Raw genomic sequence first — 16,151 nt, forward strand, 5'->3', positions numbered from 1 at the left:
CTTGGAAGGCGGTTATTTGCAACGCTATTCTTTGTGACGAGTATTTCTCTAATTACCGCGATATTATAATTTGCCTATGAACACATCTTGTCCGAGGCCCAAACCATTTTAAATCAGCAACTGATATTATCACAGCGACGGAGCCCCCATCGCCTGAAGACTACAATACTCTCATCAGCGATATAATGAGCCACAACGAGAGCTTATTAGGCGTGACGGATCTTTTCCAAAAACGGCTTGCTGCTGCAGATAGCCAAGTTGGACTCACCGGAACAGAGATCATGCCAGACTCCAACGGACATTCCTTGCGGGTAAATCCGCTAGAGATTGAGGGAACCTTGACTTTATGCCGTTTAATGAAGTTGCGACTGCTGTTCGCATTGGCACCAGCCCGGTTTTCTGGCATGGAAATCGAGAGCCAGAAATTGGCTATCCAAGTCATGGACCTTGACAGGAAATCAAGTGAGCAAAAAGAAGATAGAATCATGGGGGCATTGTTTATGTCACAGACGACATGGATAGCGAGGGCTACTATAGAAACGTATGATATTTGGAAAACTGCAGTGGAAAGTACGGGTATGATTGCGAAATGGAAGTTTGAGGCGTGGTGTCATGCCATGGGAAGAAGAATTGATATCTCGGCTTGTACTTCCTTGCATTGATGAAAACTAATTTTTGAATAATTTTTAATTCATAGAATAAAGATGAATAGCAACAGTGGTTGTTGATTCTATGCTGTATGATAATACTCCTACCAAAACATTGGAGTAAAGCTGAACCAGGCACTGTTTGAATGCTCCCACGATTCTATTTGCCTATTTCTCTCATTACGCACAGGCTTCGCATCTATATACTTAGTTCTCGTTGCAGATGACATTAGCCCCTATGCAGACCCATTTTCCATTCTGACGCTGGTATTCGTCCGTGTATCTTCCGTAGCACACCTTGCCCTCTAGATTGCGGAAGCTCATTTTCGCCCTGACCAGCGCTACGCTCCCGTCGCCAAACAAGCCAATGTTGACGTCGTGGCACGACAGCTCAGTGAACGGCCGCGGCTTCGAGATCATATCGAGAAATTCCTCTCGAGAGTACAGTTTCGTGTCTTGAAGGCTAGCCGTAAAATTCGGATCAAGGAACGTGTCATAAGTTGCAACATCGGAATTTTGGTCGCTGTTTAGGTATTTCAGGTTCAGCTGCTCAAGCTCCTCAAGATCCTTCTGTCGCTGTTGCTGGGTTGTCATCTTGTTCTCTCGGCCACGTATTTTGTGCTATTGTGCGGAATTTTAAGTGCTGAAAGCGCGGATATAGAGGCCGCGCTTGGTTGTGATGTGTGTTGAGCGTCGTAGAAGGTGAAGTCTTGAAGATCGATAGATTAGGTCGATCGCCCTGGCCATCTTATACTCGATTCAAAGCTTCGGTAAATAGTTAAACCTTCTTGCGATCTACGCGTGTGTAATTAGTAGATAAAGTCGAGAGTGAATCAGTTAGATTTGCTGTCTGTCGATGCAATGTGCAGTGCTGCAAGACGGAATTCGTTTTCACGCATTCTCGCGGCCAGCCCTCCCAAGCAGGTGCATGCGCTCGGCAGCTTTTAACATCAGCGTGAATCTCGCGACTCTATCTTCGCACTAAAGCGATATATGGCATCGATCTTGGATCGTCCTTAGATCCACCTCCCCTGGCGCTTATTGGATCTTCTTCATCTTGGCCACAATAGGTAATTTGATGAGGAAACAATTTCCCGGCAGTGCGAGCCGCCATTCTCAGGAGAACACTCTAGAAACCCCATCGTACGGCATCTAGCCCCGGATTTCTATTGCATTGGCCAATCTCGTGGGGGAGCTTTGGTGTTGGCTCCTCTGCCTTGGGGGCACTATCTGTTGATCTCGGGGGATGATATCGTCATCACGCTTGTTGCGTCGCTGGAACACCAGCTTGACTGTAAGTTACGTTATACAGCCCACCGTGAATTGAAATATTAGCAAATGAACTTATACAAGTTTTTGTCTTGAGACGCAACTGATTTGGAATCAAAGTCTCGTTTTCGGAAGCATGAGCGGAGACTCTTTCGTGCTCACCCTGACTCATTGAAACCCGTCGTAGTTCATTGACGAGTATTTATCATCTAGATGGTAATAGTTCCTTCCCAGAGGGCTGAAATGTGATATCTGTGATTGACATCTTTCATATAATTAAAATTTACTGACATAACCTCCTAGCATCGCTTAGATACCCAGATATATATGCTTGTCGTGATACTGCAGATCAGAATTTTATGTTGATATGCCAATAACGCTGCGCCATCTACACTTGTTAAAGAGATGGAAAATAGCCGAGGCTGTTAAGTCTTTAATGCTGCGCTTTCTAATTAAGACATATTGATAATATGAGTTACATCTTATATCCCACCATGTTCAATAAAATACATCTCCTTTCATCAACACTCGCGCCGTCCGTAGCAGTTTCGCCTCTTCAATCTTGCCATTTCTCACTGCCGTACCCACGTCCACCACGCCGCTCGGATGCCCAATCCTGATAACATCCTTCTTCTCTCCACCTATGAGCCCCGCGGCAATCGTCCCGTCAAGCTGCGATGCCGCACCCAGACACAGCGATAACGTCAGGGGAGCGGCCTTGTGTGCCTGGCCCATGGACATGGCGAGGCACTGGATGTCGATCTGGGAAGACTTCCTGGCGCGGGGGGGCAATAACATGACGACCTTGGGGACACTCTCAATCTTAGGATCGAGGCCCATTGCTGAGGCGCCGGCTCGGCGGATCTCTTCGAGGCGGGTTTTGAGGGCGCCATCTGCTTCAACTATGGCAGGGGTGAGATTTGCGGCTGTGGCATCGTCGAGGCCGAGACTTGAAGTTGTAATGAAGACGCCAGGGTTGCTGACATCTACTAGCGAGACCTTGACAGTGCTTCCATCGGCAAGTGTTAATTCGTCAATGGGATTCCCCGTGGGCAAAGCCTTTCCTGTCTTTGCACCCGCGGGATCCAAGAAGCTGAGCGTGATGGGGGATTGCGTGCCGGGGACGCCGTCCATGGAGTAGTTCCCTTGTGGGTTGTACATGGGAGGGTCGCCTTCGAGCTTGAAGCGAGAGACGACAATCTTGGAAGTGTTTGTGTTGAGGATGCGGAGAGTTGCCCAGCGCGAGTGAGTGCCCTCGTCGTAGGACACGAGAGACGGGATGCGAGACGGCGGCACGATGCCCATGTCCCAGGCGGCAGGGCCGACGATGGCCGACATGTTGCCGCATGTGCCGGCGAGATCCAGAGAGCCGTCTCGGATGCCGACCTGGACAAACGTGAATTCGGCGTCCACGCCCGGCCCCACCTCGGAGCCATGGCCGGAGGCTGGGCGGGAGCCGGACGGAGGAGGACCAATGACAACGACTTTGGAGGTGGAGGAGATGCCGGAGCCCATGCCGTTGAGCTGGCGACCGTAGACCGGGTCTGGAGAGCCCATTGCAGGAGCGAGGATGGGCTGCCACTGGCCGTGGATGGGAGGGAGAGAAGCGCGATGGAAGAGGAGGCCGGTGGAGGTGCCGCTGCGGACGAACCAGGCAGGGAGGCGGCGCATTTTTAGAGATATTGATGACTTTGGGGGGTTTACGAGTGTGTTTTAGTGTATGTCAGATATATTTGTACAAATTGGTGAAGATGAATGTGCATTTGGAGTGTGGAATGCAAAGGCTAGCAGGGTGGTATGATACTGAATGTAACATTGATAGTTGGCCGCCGGTACAAAATCCGGGTCCAGTAGATCTGAGATGGCCGAGGAAGATGGGCGGCTATAAAAAATGGAGATTGTCTTCGATGCAGCCAGTGGCCAAACACGAGCCCATATTTGCTGAATTGAGCAAACTTATCAATGCTGCATCCAAGTTCTCCTCAACTTTATTTTAATACATCAATCTCTTTTAAATAAATCATATTAGATTTGCGCATCTTATTTAGTGCTGGGAATATACATGTATGTTGGCTGGGCACACGTGGCTTATGCGACCCTCATTCTCCGCCAGCATACTACGCTACTATGCCAGTTAATCCTTGACGGACTGGGCTGCCACCAACGATGTTTAGACTTCATGATTCACATGTTTTTATTGCTAAAAAGGGACAAAGTAATTGTGAAATTTGTTACTTTGCCATTACCAGTCCAACTTTCGCTCATGCCATTGGAGTAAGCTTCCACTGGCTCCTGCTCCTTGGTCCAGCCATATACGCCACCTCGTTTCTGGAAATCCTCCCGTCCCCTTTGATCTCTTTCATAGGTACCCTTCACCTGCGAAGTTGACCTTTTTCAGGCGAACGCGTTGCAATAGCTGAAGGCCTCTCTGTGCACGGGAGATATCTTCCATGTGTGAAGTCTTTACTGTGTGAAAGCAGAAGTAGGCCAAGCTAGCGAACGTTCAATCCCAATCCAATTACAATCGTCTATAAAGTTCCAGTCATAATCTCATGCGTTGGTAGGTTACGCTGCTAAGAAGCGAGATTCCCGTGGCGCATCCTTTCTCATGATACAGCAACAAATCGAAGCCCCTAAGACGTGGGCTTGAACGACCCATATGACTTGTTGCATTGGCGTGCAAAAGTTGTTCATAGAGGCGAAAACCTGACCGTTTCTTTGTTAGTGAACAATTGAAGCTCAGGCGAAGACAAGGGTCGCTACAAGTGCAGCTAAGCTAACAAGTACCAGAGCAAGCAACATTGTTTGTTTTGGAAAATGAATACATGTATTTAAGGAGACGGGTGTATGGGAGGCATAAATGGCGATGTACAGGGTAGAATATGACGATGTAGGGAAGAAGATCACTTGTTAATACGCTCATTGGGCACGATAGAAACGCATTTGGAGAATATTACATGCAACGGCTGAAGCGTGCCCTTTGTAGAGAACACAAAAATTGTGCGGGTCCGTTTTCGTGACGCCGTGAAGCCAAATGTTTGGCCTTGCTCATAGACAGCTGTTCAGTGTCTGCAGCTGGTGGGCGCACCAGAGTAGCATGGGAATAAGGGATACGTGTAACTTTGAATATAGGAATGTAGTGTCTAATGACTTTATGAGTGGATTGAACAGTCAATCACCATCATGTCACGGATTGAGTAGTATATTAAAGCAGGTATTTATTTCGTCCGAGACGTGGTTTTAAAAGCTCACATTAGGGCCAATACACTTGAGAATTTAGTATATCATCAGATACTACAAAGCGAGAGCTGCTTGCGTTCAAAGATACATATCTTCAAACGCTACCCTCAAACTCGTGAGAAGATATCGTTGAAGGTGTCACCACCCTGCCGGTAGCCATTTCGCGTCTCATCTACAAACCTCCTCACTTACATATCGTCGAGTTTTGGCTAATAGCCTCAAGCCAAAATGGCCTACTCTGGTATTGATCAACCTGCTTTTCATTTTTTATTTGCCTCACCACCCTGACATCACCATCCTCCTGCAACTCAAGGAGCAACTAAGGCTTGGCACAATATTGAAAAGTCTTGATCTTTCCAGCCCTTTACGGGCACGATGTATAGACAGCTAGCAAAGGGCTATTGTCGAAATGGATGATGCGCTCAAGATTACAAGCCTCCAGAGTATCAGCCAAACGATAAGATGTGTGATTAATGTGCTTTTCCATAAATGAGATTAGGGACGCAAGTTAATAATGTAATCGATTCTGTTTTATGCCGCGAAGACGCAGTCCAATGCGTGTTGAAGACAACATCTATGAACTATAAATGTGTAATCCAAGTATACCATAATGAGCTTAAAAAAAAAAAAAGCGAACAGTCCCAGATGAAGCCATTAAAAGCATATGAGACATAGTAATACACTGAGCCGCATCACACGCAGCTTCATCGTACATCATCTTAGCATACAGCTTGCACACGGCTTATAAATTCGCTTCTAATACAAGTTGGAAAAAAAAAAAAAGAAAAAAACAAAACTCTTGCTCCAAATCTATTCAACTCCCAGTATGGCAATGAAATGCTCAGCAAACAGCAACAGCAACACCAACAACCCAAAACAACACAATGCAACAGCAACACCACACCATCACCAACCTATTCATCACCCATCCACCCAAAACCTCCTCATCACCCGCTCCGCATACTCCTCGCTCATCCCCCAATTCGCCACCGCATCCCGAACCCCCCTCTCCATCCTCCCCACGTATTCCTCCTTGGGCTTCCCCTCTCTGGTGCGCTTGCGGTCAATGTAAACCAGCACCTTGACCGGCGTCAATTCCTCCCTGACAAAGGTCCCGCCGTTTGTGCTGATGGCCTGTGTGTGGCTCACCCAGTCAGCTTCGAGATAGGCCTTTTCGTAGGCCCACGGAACGCCCTCGTATCTGTCTAGGCGCTCTTCGTCTTCTGTCGGGAGGAGATAGAGCATGCCGTATACTTCGCTCACTTCTTGGCCATTGGTTTGCATTACGCCTTTGCCCTTTTGCTCCTTGACTTCTTCTTCTTCTTCTTCTTCTTCTTCGCTGTCTTCTTCGCTGTCTTCTTCTTCATCCTCTTCTCTCATTTCAGCGTCTTCGTCTTCTTCTCCCAGCTTCACAATGTTTGCATATCCCCTTCTGTTAATGATCCACTTCCACCCCGTCATCTTCCCCAACCCAACGGCTGTCGAGTAAGGGCATCTCTCCCGCATCTGCTCTGTAGACAAATTGCTTCCATAGGCAAAATACAGAATCTCTCTTCTGTTCTCGTCTGTAATAGTAAGGGTGCTGTCTTGGGAATCCTGGCTGCTATTGCTGCTCTGAGACTCCATCGTGATTATCCCCTCTTTGCTCTCTGTGTGCGTGATGAGTTGTTGGTGGAACCTTTAGTGTAAGTTGATCGATGGATCCCCCAGAATGCAGGACAATGCAGAGAGTAATGCACGTCCGCAGCGAAGGCAGCGCTGACTCAAGTAAATAAATACCACTTGTTAACAACAACAAAAAACGCCCGGTTGATTGAAAAGATGGTGTGATCGTCAACTGCCTAGCGCCACCCAAATCTGCCCTGTACCTTTTTTTCCAATAAAGATTAATTATAAAGTAAATCAGACCTGCCACCACCGCTTTGCGATTGCGCCCCCGGGAGGCCGTTGGCACGGTTTCCCAAAGAAGCAATTGGATCGGGTCGCGTAGAATTATGCAGGGCTGAGCACGCAAACGGCCGCTCCGAGCAAGGCAAATCCAGCGAAATGTAAACAAAAATAATACTGAGCACCAGAGAGGACCGCAGGGAGAATCAATAGTTTTGTTTCGTCCTTCGCTTTCCTCGATACAACAGGTATTTTTCCACTTTGTCTTAACCGAGGGAGGGGAGCTATGACACACAGAGCCTTGCGTACTGGGTACATTGGTCAGCCGACTGTGGTCTCCCTCCAGGCAGCAAAGCAGAATGTCACCTTGGCCGGATGCCTTCATGCGCCGTGCAGTCAGGCCGCCAGCCGTGAAATAATAATCCACAGCCCAGTACTTTTACTGGGCTTTCTTTTCTCTTCTCTGCGGGCTTGCGGCTCTTTTCGCAGAGCAGCGCAGCTTGCGTGTTGGAGATGGTTTCGATTGACCAGGTACAGGGACATGGGATGTGCGTATCTCAGCAACTCATACAACTCGCAAAAGTTACAGACACAACGCATCACAGCACGGCAAATGCTACTCTTTAGGTATCAAATAATCATAATTCATGCCGAGTCTCATATAATACACTCTTTAAATGCCCCCTCCGTCTTATTCCCATACTCCGCCATTACCACCGCAGCCCTGCCCTCCGCAGGCTGCCTCCGAACTCTCGTGAGGCTTCTACTTTGCAACAAGATCCCTAAAAGTTTTCCCTTCTTGTCAAGTTGCCTGATAGCAGATTTCCGTAACAAATTTTCTTTTTACCATAGCTGTAAAGCAATCCAAATTTCCCGTCTCTGAAAATGATGTAATGAATAAATATCCTCCTCGTTCTCCTCCTCCATAAAAAAAAAAAGGGCAAAAAGAAAAGGAAAAAACCACCGCAATTGCGTCTATTGGTAACTTGTTCATCTGGAATGGTGCCTGCCTTGTTGGGTCCACAGAAAATGCGACGCATAAATTAAATCTCAAGAAGAAGAGAAAGAGCCAAAACCGAAAGGAAATGCAAAAGAAATTAACAAAGGTGACCTTCTTCTCTTCAAGTAATCTGAGCGAGGAAAGGGCTGAGCATCAAGTCGTCGGCACTTGGTCGCTGGTTGTGATCCAGCTCAAAGGTCTGGTTCAGGAACGTCTTCGCATCGTCACTAGCATGCTCTGGAATGGTAGGAGTTGCTTTCCCGCCGCCGATCCTGAAAATGGCCTGGAGCTGACTGCAGTCTGGGAACGGGTGCGACCCAGTCATCATCTCGACAACGAGGCATCCAAGAGACCAAATGTCAGCCTTGCGCGTGTATGAGGTTTGCTTCACCACCTCGGGCGCCATCCAGAACACTGATCCCTGCAGTGATGGCCGGTGCTTGTTGTTAGCAGCACCGTTCAGAATATTGGACGCCTCCAATTTCTTGGAGATGCCAAAATCGGAAATCTTGATTGTGCCCTTGTTGTCGACCAGGATGTTGGCACCCTTGATGTCGCGATGAATAATGTCCATGTTGTGTAGGTACGACAGGCCCGTCAAAATCTGCCTCACAAAACTGCGAACCAGGGGCTCTGGCAGGGCTCCATACGAGTTGAGCATGGTCTGCACCGAGCCACCAGGAACGTACTCGAGGAAAATGTTGAGGTTATCGGTAGAGGAGCTGCAGCCCAGATATTGCACAATGTTGGGATGGCGTAATTCTCGGAGAAGGCTGATTTCGCGCTTTAAAGCCTCAATCATGCTCTTCTTCCGGCTATCAGCTTGACCGTTGTCGCCAGGAGCAGGCATATCAACTTGCTTGACAGCCAAGAGTTCGCCCGTCACGGCATGTAGTGCCAGGTAGACACTGCCGAATGATCCCTGGCCAATAAGGGCTCCCTTCATCCACTTGTTGTCATCCCACGAGTCGCCAGCCAAAAAGCTCTCCAGCTCTTCATCAGCTTCATCGCCGTCGTCGTTGAGCGCTTGCTGCAGCTCCTGGAAAGAGCCAGAACCTGTGGATCCATCTGCGTCGTAGTAGCTCGTGCTCGTTGTGTTGCCTTCAGGGTCCGTAACACTGAGACCAGTAGTCTCACTTGCGTCCGAAAACGACACATAGGACTTGCGGTTTGGCTCCACGGGTGACGACGACTCCTCTTGCAAAGTCCCGAGCATCGATGAGGCAATCGAATCCCTGCTATATATGGTAGGGGCTCGCCCTTGGGAGCGAAACTTGGCCACATGGGCGTTTCCGCTCAGCCAAGAGTCGGCAATGGTGGGAATGGGAGGAGCATCCTGGATGCTCGAGGCAAAACTCAAGTTGCTCGCCACGCTGAGCCGGCTATTGATCTTGCTCAAGCGGGTCGATCTCCTCATAGATAGCCTGGCGGTCCGATCAATATCCTCGCGGGCGTGGTCAGGGAAATACGAGGTAAGATCTGAGGCAATGAGCTCGCTCGGTGGACGGAGCCCGCCAAATTGACGGAGTCCTACCTTTCTCAGAGGGTTGCGATCGGGCGATGAAGAACGGTCCAGTTCTCTGTATGCGTTGGCAGTGTTTCGCTCTCGCGCCGCAAAAGAAACAGGCGATAGGGGATTCTGGAGCTTCTCATTCCAGCTCTCGCCCAGCACCTTTTGTACTTTTAGCTGACTCCTCTTGTCTACGGATTCCAGCGCCCGCGCGTGTTTCTGCTGCTCCTCCTCCATGGCAATTTGAGCGGCGCGTTGCAGCTCTGCCTCGCCTGGTTCTCCAGCCGGCACCCTTCTGAGAATCAAGCGGTTACGCTCCGGCCTACGTTGATTCTGAATGATGCGCCATAGCTCTGTGTCGCCCAGGCGGCGGCACTGCTTGGGGTCGGCGTCTATACCGGCCAAGACCCAGAAACAGTAGTTTCGCTCATGGTCTTCGCGGAGGCCAAACTTGCGCAGAGTGACACGCATGACATCTTCACATGTGTTGCACTCGGCAATTTTGACGACCTTTGTCACGCCACCAGTTGAAATCACACGAATGATGTGTTGGCCCTGAGGCAAAGTAGCCATAAGCGAGCCATCCACGCTGGACTGGTTCCTTGTGTGAGTGGGGATCAATCGGGCACCGGAAGCACCAGGGGTCGGGTTGCTTGAGTTCCCGTGGGCCACATATCCTCTCCCAGGGAGATATTGTTGAGATTGCTCGGGCTGCTGTCTCGTTCGCACGTCCGATACTTGCTGAGGAGAGCCGGGCCGAGATGTAGGTCTTCCGTGGTCGGAGGCGCCGGCGCCAGACATGTCGACCTGTCGTGAGTAACGCTTGTTGACGGGCGCGGATCGTGCGCTTGAGACCTTGGGAGAGCTGCCATAGGCCTGCACAGGGAGGATATCTAGGCCAGCAAAGGAGTCCTAAAGCAGCCACCGTTAGTTATTTTCCTCCTGCTACCAAAGCATACCTGATGATAGGAGGGATAGAATAAAGAGAAGAAAGGAAAGCTCACTCTATGTCGCTTCTTCTGATTGGCATATGCTTTTGTGCGAAGCTTCTTGATGCTGAGAAAGAGGCGCACGCGGTCGCCAACCTTGTCGATTCCCATCTCCTTGAGGACTTCCTTGTCCATCTCTAGTAAGTTCTCTCCATTGATGTGATTCTTACGAAACAGCTTCTCGTATTCTCCACACTTGACGCTGGCAAGATAATCGCACACTCTATCTTCGTCCCAGTTCTTGACTGAGTCTGGGCCTTCAGAGTCGGAGTAGTCCGATTCTGTCGGGCTTGCATAGCCGCCGCCGCCGCCGCCATGGGAATTGCCAGTCACGGCGGGAATTCTTCTCGAAGTCGGTAGTCCAGACGAATAGTCGGTGGTGACCATGGTAGGAGCACCCCCAATGGGAAACGTGGTTTTCGCGAGCATTGCCATCTCGTCTGTGTCTTTTTATGTGATTGTTTGCCTTTTTTATATAATTTTGCGTTGGTAATTATTAATCATGAAGAGCTTGTCGGGGTCCTGGTGCGAAGGGGAGATAAATTATGTTGTTATTTCGATTGCAAACGCGGCCTGCTGCGTCTACAGATGGTGTTGAAGGTGGATGGGACCTGCAAGCGATTGTAGGTCCGATGTCGTGGTGTCTCTCCGCCGCCAGTTCTTTCAAGTTCGTCTTCGTCGCCGTGATCTTCGTCTATTTCTCGTCCGCCTTCGAATTCACGCCCAGAACTGCAAGCCACCTCGTGCGCGGGCTGCTGCGGCGGTTCGTCACGACAGAGGCTCCCGGCTGCTGAAGTCGCTCGACGATCGAAGAGAAAGGAAAAACAGAGCGAAAAGGGGAGCCAGCGGGAGAGTTTAAAGCAAGCCACGATGACCAGCACGAAGTGTAGGAGAAAATAGTGGCGCAAGGAGGCGAGGCGGGGGGTGCGCTTCTCCTCCTACGGTAGGCAGATGGGCGATTGGTGGCGATTGGCCGCTACGCTACGGGCGGGCCTCCCCCCTGTAACCTCGTGGAAATCAGCACGATGCGCTAAAAAGGTGCGCTGAAGAAGCGCAGGTTTTGGAGCCGCGGGCAGTGCAGGAAGAGTCGCCCAGGCCCGGCAGAGTGAAACCTGCGACAAAGTGCGACGAGCGTTGGGCTGGAGCTGAGCGTTTCTAATGCGCTGGTTGGCGCTGCGCCTGAAGATCTTCGCGGCTTGCTAATGAAAGGAGCGACCACCAAGTGCCGGCTGGCGTTATCTCAGCTTGCGGTCGATGTTTCTGGGGCCTGGCGCTAAGAGCAAGTGGCTCAGGTACGAGCACAGAAACTAGTATTTTTCAGGCACAAAGAATGGGCAGCGTGTTTGTCGTGTAGAGCAGCCACCGCAAGGACAGGCCTGGCACCTCTAGAGCTGCTGGACTAGAATAACTTGATGTTTGCACCAGCATAGCGAATAAACAGAAAACCGCTCCCGCAGATGGGCAGGGCGTCAAGTCGTGCCGAGGTGGCCATACCGAGTCAAGATATTGATGGCGACATGGGAATTTAGATGGGATTACGATGATGCCGTCTTTCCTTATCTGGCCTGCTTACAATGTACTGGAGCAGATATATAGATAGAGATGCTACAACGAGCGCTTCCGCTTTGATTTAGCAGCAACTTACAGCCGGCTCTTGTCTGTTGATGGATCGGTGCCCATACTCAGGGAAAAGATACATACCTACTACTACCTAACATGGCATTCAATCTCATCCCCATCCCCATCGCATCGCATCGCATCGCATCGCATCGCATCTATATAAGCGGTGCAAGGTGTCCGGTAAATTACAGTAATACCAATATACACAGCTCGCACAAGTATCTGCTTTTGGAATTGAATCCCACTGCGCCGTGATAAAACCCCGTCTTTGCTGGCATCATCATCAGCATCAATCTGTACGCTCTTCCGATTTCCGCGAGCCATTTCCAGGGTTCGCCCAATATGGGGCCCTTTTACGGTGCGTTAGCCCCACGACCCCTGTGGAGATTGGCGCCGGTGATAGGCCCGTCACCTGCAAAACGTGAAACGAGCGGCGTTTCGAAGTCTCATCGCACCCACCGCATTTTGATGGCCCGTTCACTGGTAGTGGCCGCCACAGCTGCGCAGTAATACGGGGAGCTGGTTGTTTGTATGCAATCAAGTACTCTGTGCCCTCCTCAGTACAAACAGCAAAACAAATCGGCATACTAGGTACTAGGTAGACAAGCGTCAGATTGGCCGCGGTTTGCTATTTTCAATACAAGGAAGATGCTGGTAGAATAAACTCAAGACGAGAAACCGGCGCGTAAAGGAAAGAATCTTGAAGACAAGAAAAAAAATAAAAATAGAGGAAGACCCTAGCGGGAGCTTGGACGTTAATGACGACTTTGCTGGAGACCCGCCTGATTTTCTGATCTCATCACCAAGGTATTCTTCCACTGCGGATGCTAGTACGAGTACACCAATGTTTGTGGAATGAGGTACCTGCTATAGCACTAGCACTCATTTTTTCTTTTTTTCCTTTTTCTTTTTCGAGATCATCGCATGCGGGCTCACTGATCGGCTGTTGGCGTATTACAAGTAAGGGATACCCAGGCTTTGCTTGACTCCTAGCTTCTAGAAGGCTGTAAGAATTTTTCTTTTTTTTTTCCTCTCTAGCCCACACAATCAATCAAAAATAGAGTCGGCCGGCTGCTGGCGACGTATCAAAGCTGCTAATTGCGGTACGTGCAGTTGGCAGTGTTTGCTGCAAATATGGAGATGCAAACACGGCCTTTGTTTTCTGAATTAATGACTACCGCTGCCTCTGGGATTCCGATACCCAGTGCTCTCTTCCCCAGCGTGTTTCCACCCAAGTGGCCGGCCGTCCACTCAGATCGGCACAACTGCACAAGTGCTAAATAGCGCCGCATGCCTCGACACGGCGCATGATGTTTCACATTCACGGTGACAGGCTCTGGCGCTCGAAACAGCTCACCAATCAAGCAGTGGCAGACGGCTGGGCCGATGCGAATCACGGCAAGCCCCCCTAGTCAGATGCGTGATGCGATGCACCAGAGGCCCAGACTGCCCAACAAGGAAGGGTAGAGACGATATCCGGAATGCTCCGCACGGGCGAAGCAGGACGAGGCGGGTTTGCGTAGCATTCAATCTGTTTGCATGCAGCAGCTCCCGCCGACCTTCATTTCGCCCAGCAATCAACCCCAAACGGCGGACGCCCTCATTTTGCGCCGCCGTGACAACGTGTCTCGTGTCGCTCTGTCTTTGTTCATCACGCCCTTTAATTATACCACAAGGAATCACCTGTGACTGCGGACTGGTGCCCTTGTTGATTAAATACACAGCAGCAGGGACGATACGCGACAAGATAAAGACTACTGTATTAATGGAAGTGGGACATAGATCTGCTGTGCGCAAGAAATGGCGACCCTGCACGGCAAGATTCGCTGATTCGGCAGCATGTAAAAATAGCAGCATCTTGTCCGCATCTCTGTCCTAATGCCTGGGATCCCGTGACTAGTCCGTGAGACCCGAGATTTGCTGCTCAGGCTCCGCAATTGTCGGTTCATCTAAAGTTTTCTATGTAAGCTTCACGCGATATCGCAGCAGCTGAAAGATCGCCTGCTCCAGCGCTCGTAGATGGCGCCCTTTTTAGACCCCGCGATGGCGCCAAGTTGCGCACTAGCAGCATCTGCCGAGCAAACCGCTGGATCCCGCTAAGGCGGTACTTCCCTCCAATGCGCCCTGTTGAGATGTCGCAGTCATCCTTATGTCAGGCACCACAAAAGAAGCTTGACGTCTCTGAAGCAGTCACGTTTTTATCGTCTTTTTTTTCTCACTTCTCGCAGAACTCTGGACAGCGACAGTAGCCAATACGAGATTTGGTGATACGATACGCTCACGATTTAGCAAATACCGCCATATTCTTCCCCCCACTTTCCCTGGTAGCAGTGTATCCGATCTTCGGCAGCGTCGACTGAGGGACGAGCTAGGAGCTTGGAGCTTGGAGCTCACAAGCTACAAACCCGCGTTTTCTCTGGACATCAGCGTCAATATTCACAGCCAGGCATCAATTAGCTTCACACTTTGCTCTTACGCAATCAGCCAGCTCTATACAGTCGGCATGGCTTCATCTGGGAAGCCTGTGGTTAGCTTTCTGGGCCCCATCGCCTCATATTCGCATCAGGTAATGAATGCTTGTATTAGTCATTTTGAAAATATAGAGGCAAAGACTCATGCAAATCCGTTGTCCAGGCAGTCCGCCAAGTTTTCCCAGAAGCCTCTTGGGAGCTGAGGCCTGCAGCTACGATAGATGGTACATTAATCCCCAACGCTACATTATGTTAGCCAGCTAATAATGTTGCGTCTTAGACGTCTTCGACCAGGTCCAATTTGGAGAGGTCAAGGCCGGCGTGGTTCCCATTGAGAATTCTACAAATGGCTCTGTCGTGTTCACGCTTGATAATCTAGCCGATCGCAATGGCCGGTACAAAGATATCACAGTCGACGGAGAAATCTTTGTCGACGTTCATCATTGTTTGGTCGGACACAAGAATCCGTCGCCACTGCTGGACCTGGACGACCACGGCGACGGATCGGGAACATGCACTCCTACTCTGTCAGATCCTCGCCCGTCAAAGCCAAAATCGAAACCCTTCACAAATCTGAGGCACATCAAGAGGCTTTATTCTCACCCCCAGGCTTTCGGCCAGTGCAACGCTTTCATCTCGACATATCTCAAGGGCGTCGAGATATTCGACGTCAGCTCGACCAGCAAAGCCGCTGAGATTGTGAGCCAAGACACAACTGGCACTTGGGCGGCCATCTCCAGCGAGCTTGCTGCCAACCTCATGGAAGGCTTGGATATGCTGGCCAGGTCCATTGAGGATCGCGACGACAACACCACGCGCTTCCTCATCATTGGAAAGAATACCCCGGTTCCTAAAGACTGGGGTCTGGTGAACCAGTCAGTGGGAAAGGCCAGCACCAGGACTTTAATATCGTTTACCGTGCCGCACACCTCCCCGGGTGCTCTCGCAGAAGTTTTGAGCGGCTTCAAGGCATACGACCTGAATCTTACGAGCATTAACAGCAGGCCTAGCCTATTGGCGCCCTTTCAATACATTTTCTTCGTCGAGTTCGAGGGTAATAAATACGATGACCCCGATGGGAGAGTGAAAGGGGCGCTGGATACCATTGATCGGGTTGCAGAGAACTGGAGATTGTTAGGAAGCTGGGAGAGGTACAGGTAAAACGGTGCATTAAAAAAAAGAAAACAAAAAGGGCAACAAAGAAGAGGAGGAAAAAATACACATAAGGGAAGCGAATCTCGCCAAGTACAAGATACCTTAGTTTCCTAATTGAGTCATTGCGTGGCGACTGCTGCATCTGCTCTCTGCATGGCCTTGTCCCGCTGTTTGATGAGCCTCCTTTGCCAGGATCCAGCTGACGACGTCTGCTTGACCGCCTCAACGGCAAGAATCTTGGCATTTGCAGGAGGTTTGTCTTTGTCTTTGTCTTGAATGTCTCTGTTTGTGATGGGTGTGGTGAAGCGAGTTGATGATTTGACCGTTGTAAACCAAACTGAGAGTCAATATGCATTGTATTGC

The 16,151-nt window shown here is 50.0% G+C and overlaps 5 protein-coding genes across 5 annotated transcripts; 1 reads left to right on the forward strand and 4 right to left on the reverse strand.

The window, feature by feature from the left end:
• Window positions 1–854: 854 nt before the first annotated feature.
• Window positions 855–1,241, reverse strand: TrAFT101_010328 (uncharacterized protein; the record flags this gene model as incomplete). Its single annotated transcript, XM_024910263.2, has 1 exon — window positions 855–1,241. One exon carries the CDS (start codon window positions 1,239–1,241, stop codon window positions 855–857), a length of 387 nt encoding a protein of 128 aa, XP_024756119.2.
• A 1,044-nt stretch (window positions 1,242–2,285) lies between these two features.
• Window positions 2,286–3,705, reverse strand: TrAFT101_010329 (uncharacterized protein). The gene has a single exon (XM_024908894.2). The coding sequence runs from the start codon at window positions 3,585–3,587 to the stop codon at window positions 2,415–2,417; it is 1,173 nt and encodes a 390-aa protein (XP_024756120.2). The 5' UTR covers window positions 3,588–3,705; the 3' UTR covers window positions 2,286–2,414.
• A 2,187-nt stretch (window positions 3,706–5,892) lies between these two features.
• TrAFT101_010330 (uncharacterized protein) lies at window positions 5,893–7,226 on the reverse strand. The gene has a single exon (XM_024908896.2). The coding sequence runs from the start codon at window positions 6,780–6,782 to the stop codon at window positions 6,078–6,080; it is 705 nt and encodes a 234-aa protein (XP_024756122.2). The 5' UTR covers window positions 6,783–7,226; the 3' UTR covers window positions 5,893–6,077.
• Window positions 7,227–7,651: 425 nt separating this feature from the next.
• On the reverse strand, window positions 7,652–11,714 carry TrAFT101_010331 (uncharacterized protein). The gene is made up of 2 exons (XM_024901251.2): window positions 10,558–11,714; window positions 7,652–10,465 (listed from the first exon to the last, which is right to left on the reverse strand). Exons 1-2 carry the CDS (start codon window positions 10,975–10,977, stop codon window positions 8,165–8,167), a joined length of 2,721 nt encoding a protein of 906 aa, XP_024756123.2. The 5' UTR covers window positions 10,978–11,714; the 3' UTR covers window positions 7,652–8,164.
• Window positions 11,715–13,979: 2,265 nt separating this feature from the next.
• Window positions 13,980–15,928, forward strand: TrAFT101_010332 (uncharacterized protein). The gene is made up of 3 exons (XM_066128924.1): window positions 13,980–14,728; window positions 14,797–14,857; window positions 14,914–15,928. Exons 1-3 carry the CDS (start codon window positions 14,666–14,668, stop codon window positions 15,792–15,794), a joined length of 1,005 nt encoding a protein of 334 aa, XP_065985050.1. The 5' UTR covers window positions 13,980–14,665; the 3' UTR covers window positions 15,795–15,928.
• Window positions 15,929–16,151: the final 223 nt, after the last annotated feature.

The sequence above is a fragment of the Trichoderma asperellum genome, chromosome 6 (genome assembly GCF_020647865.1).
Source record: "Trichoderma asperellum chromosome 6, complete sequence".
NCBI lineage: Eukaryota > Fungi > Ascomycota > Sordariomycetes > Hypocreales > Hypocreaceae > Trichoderma > Trichoderma asperellum.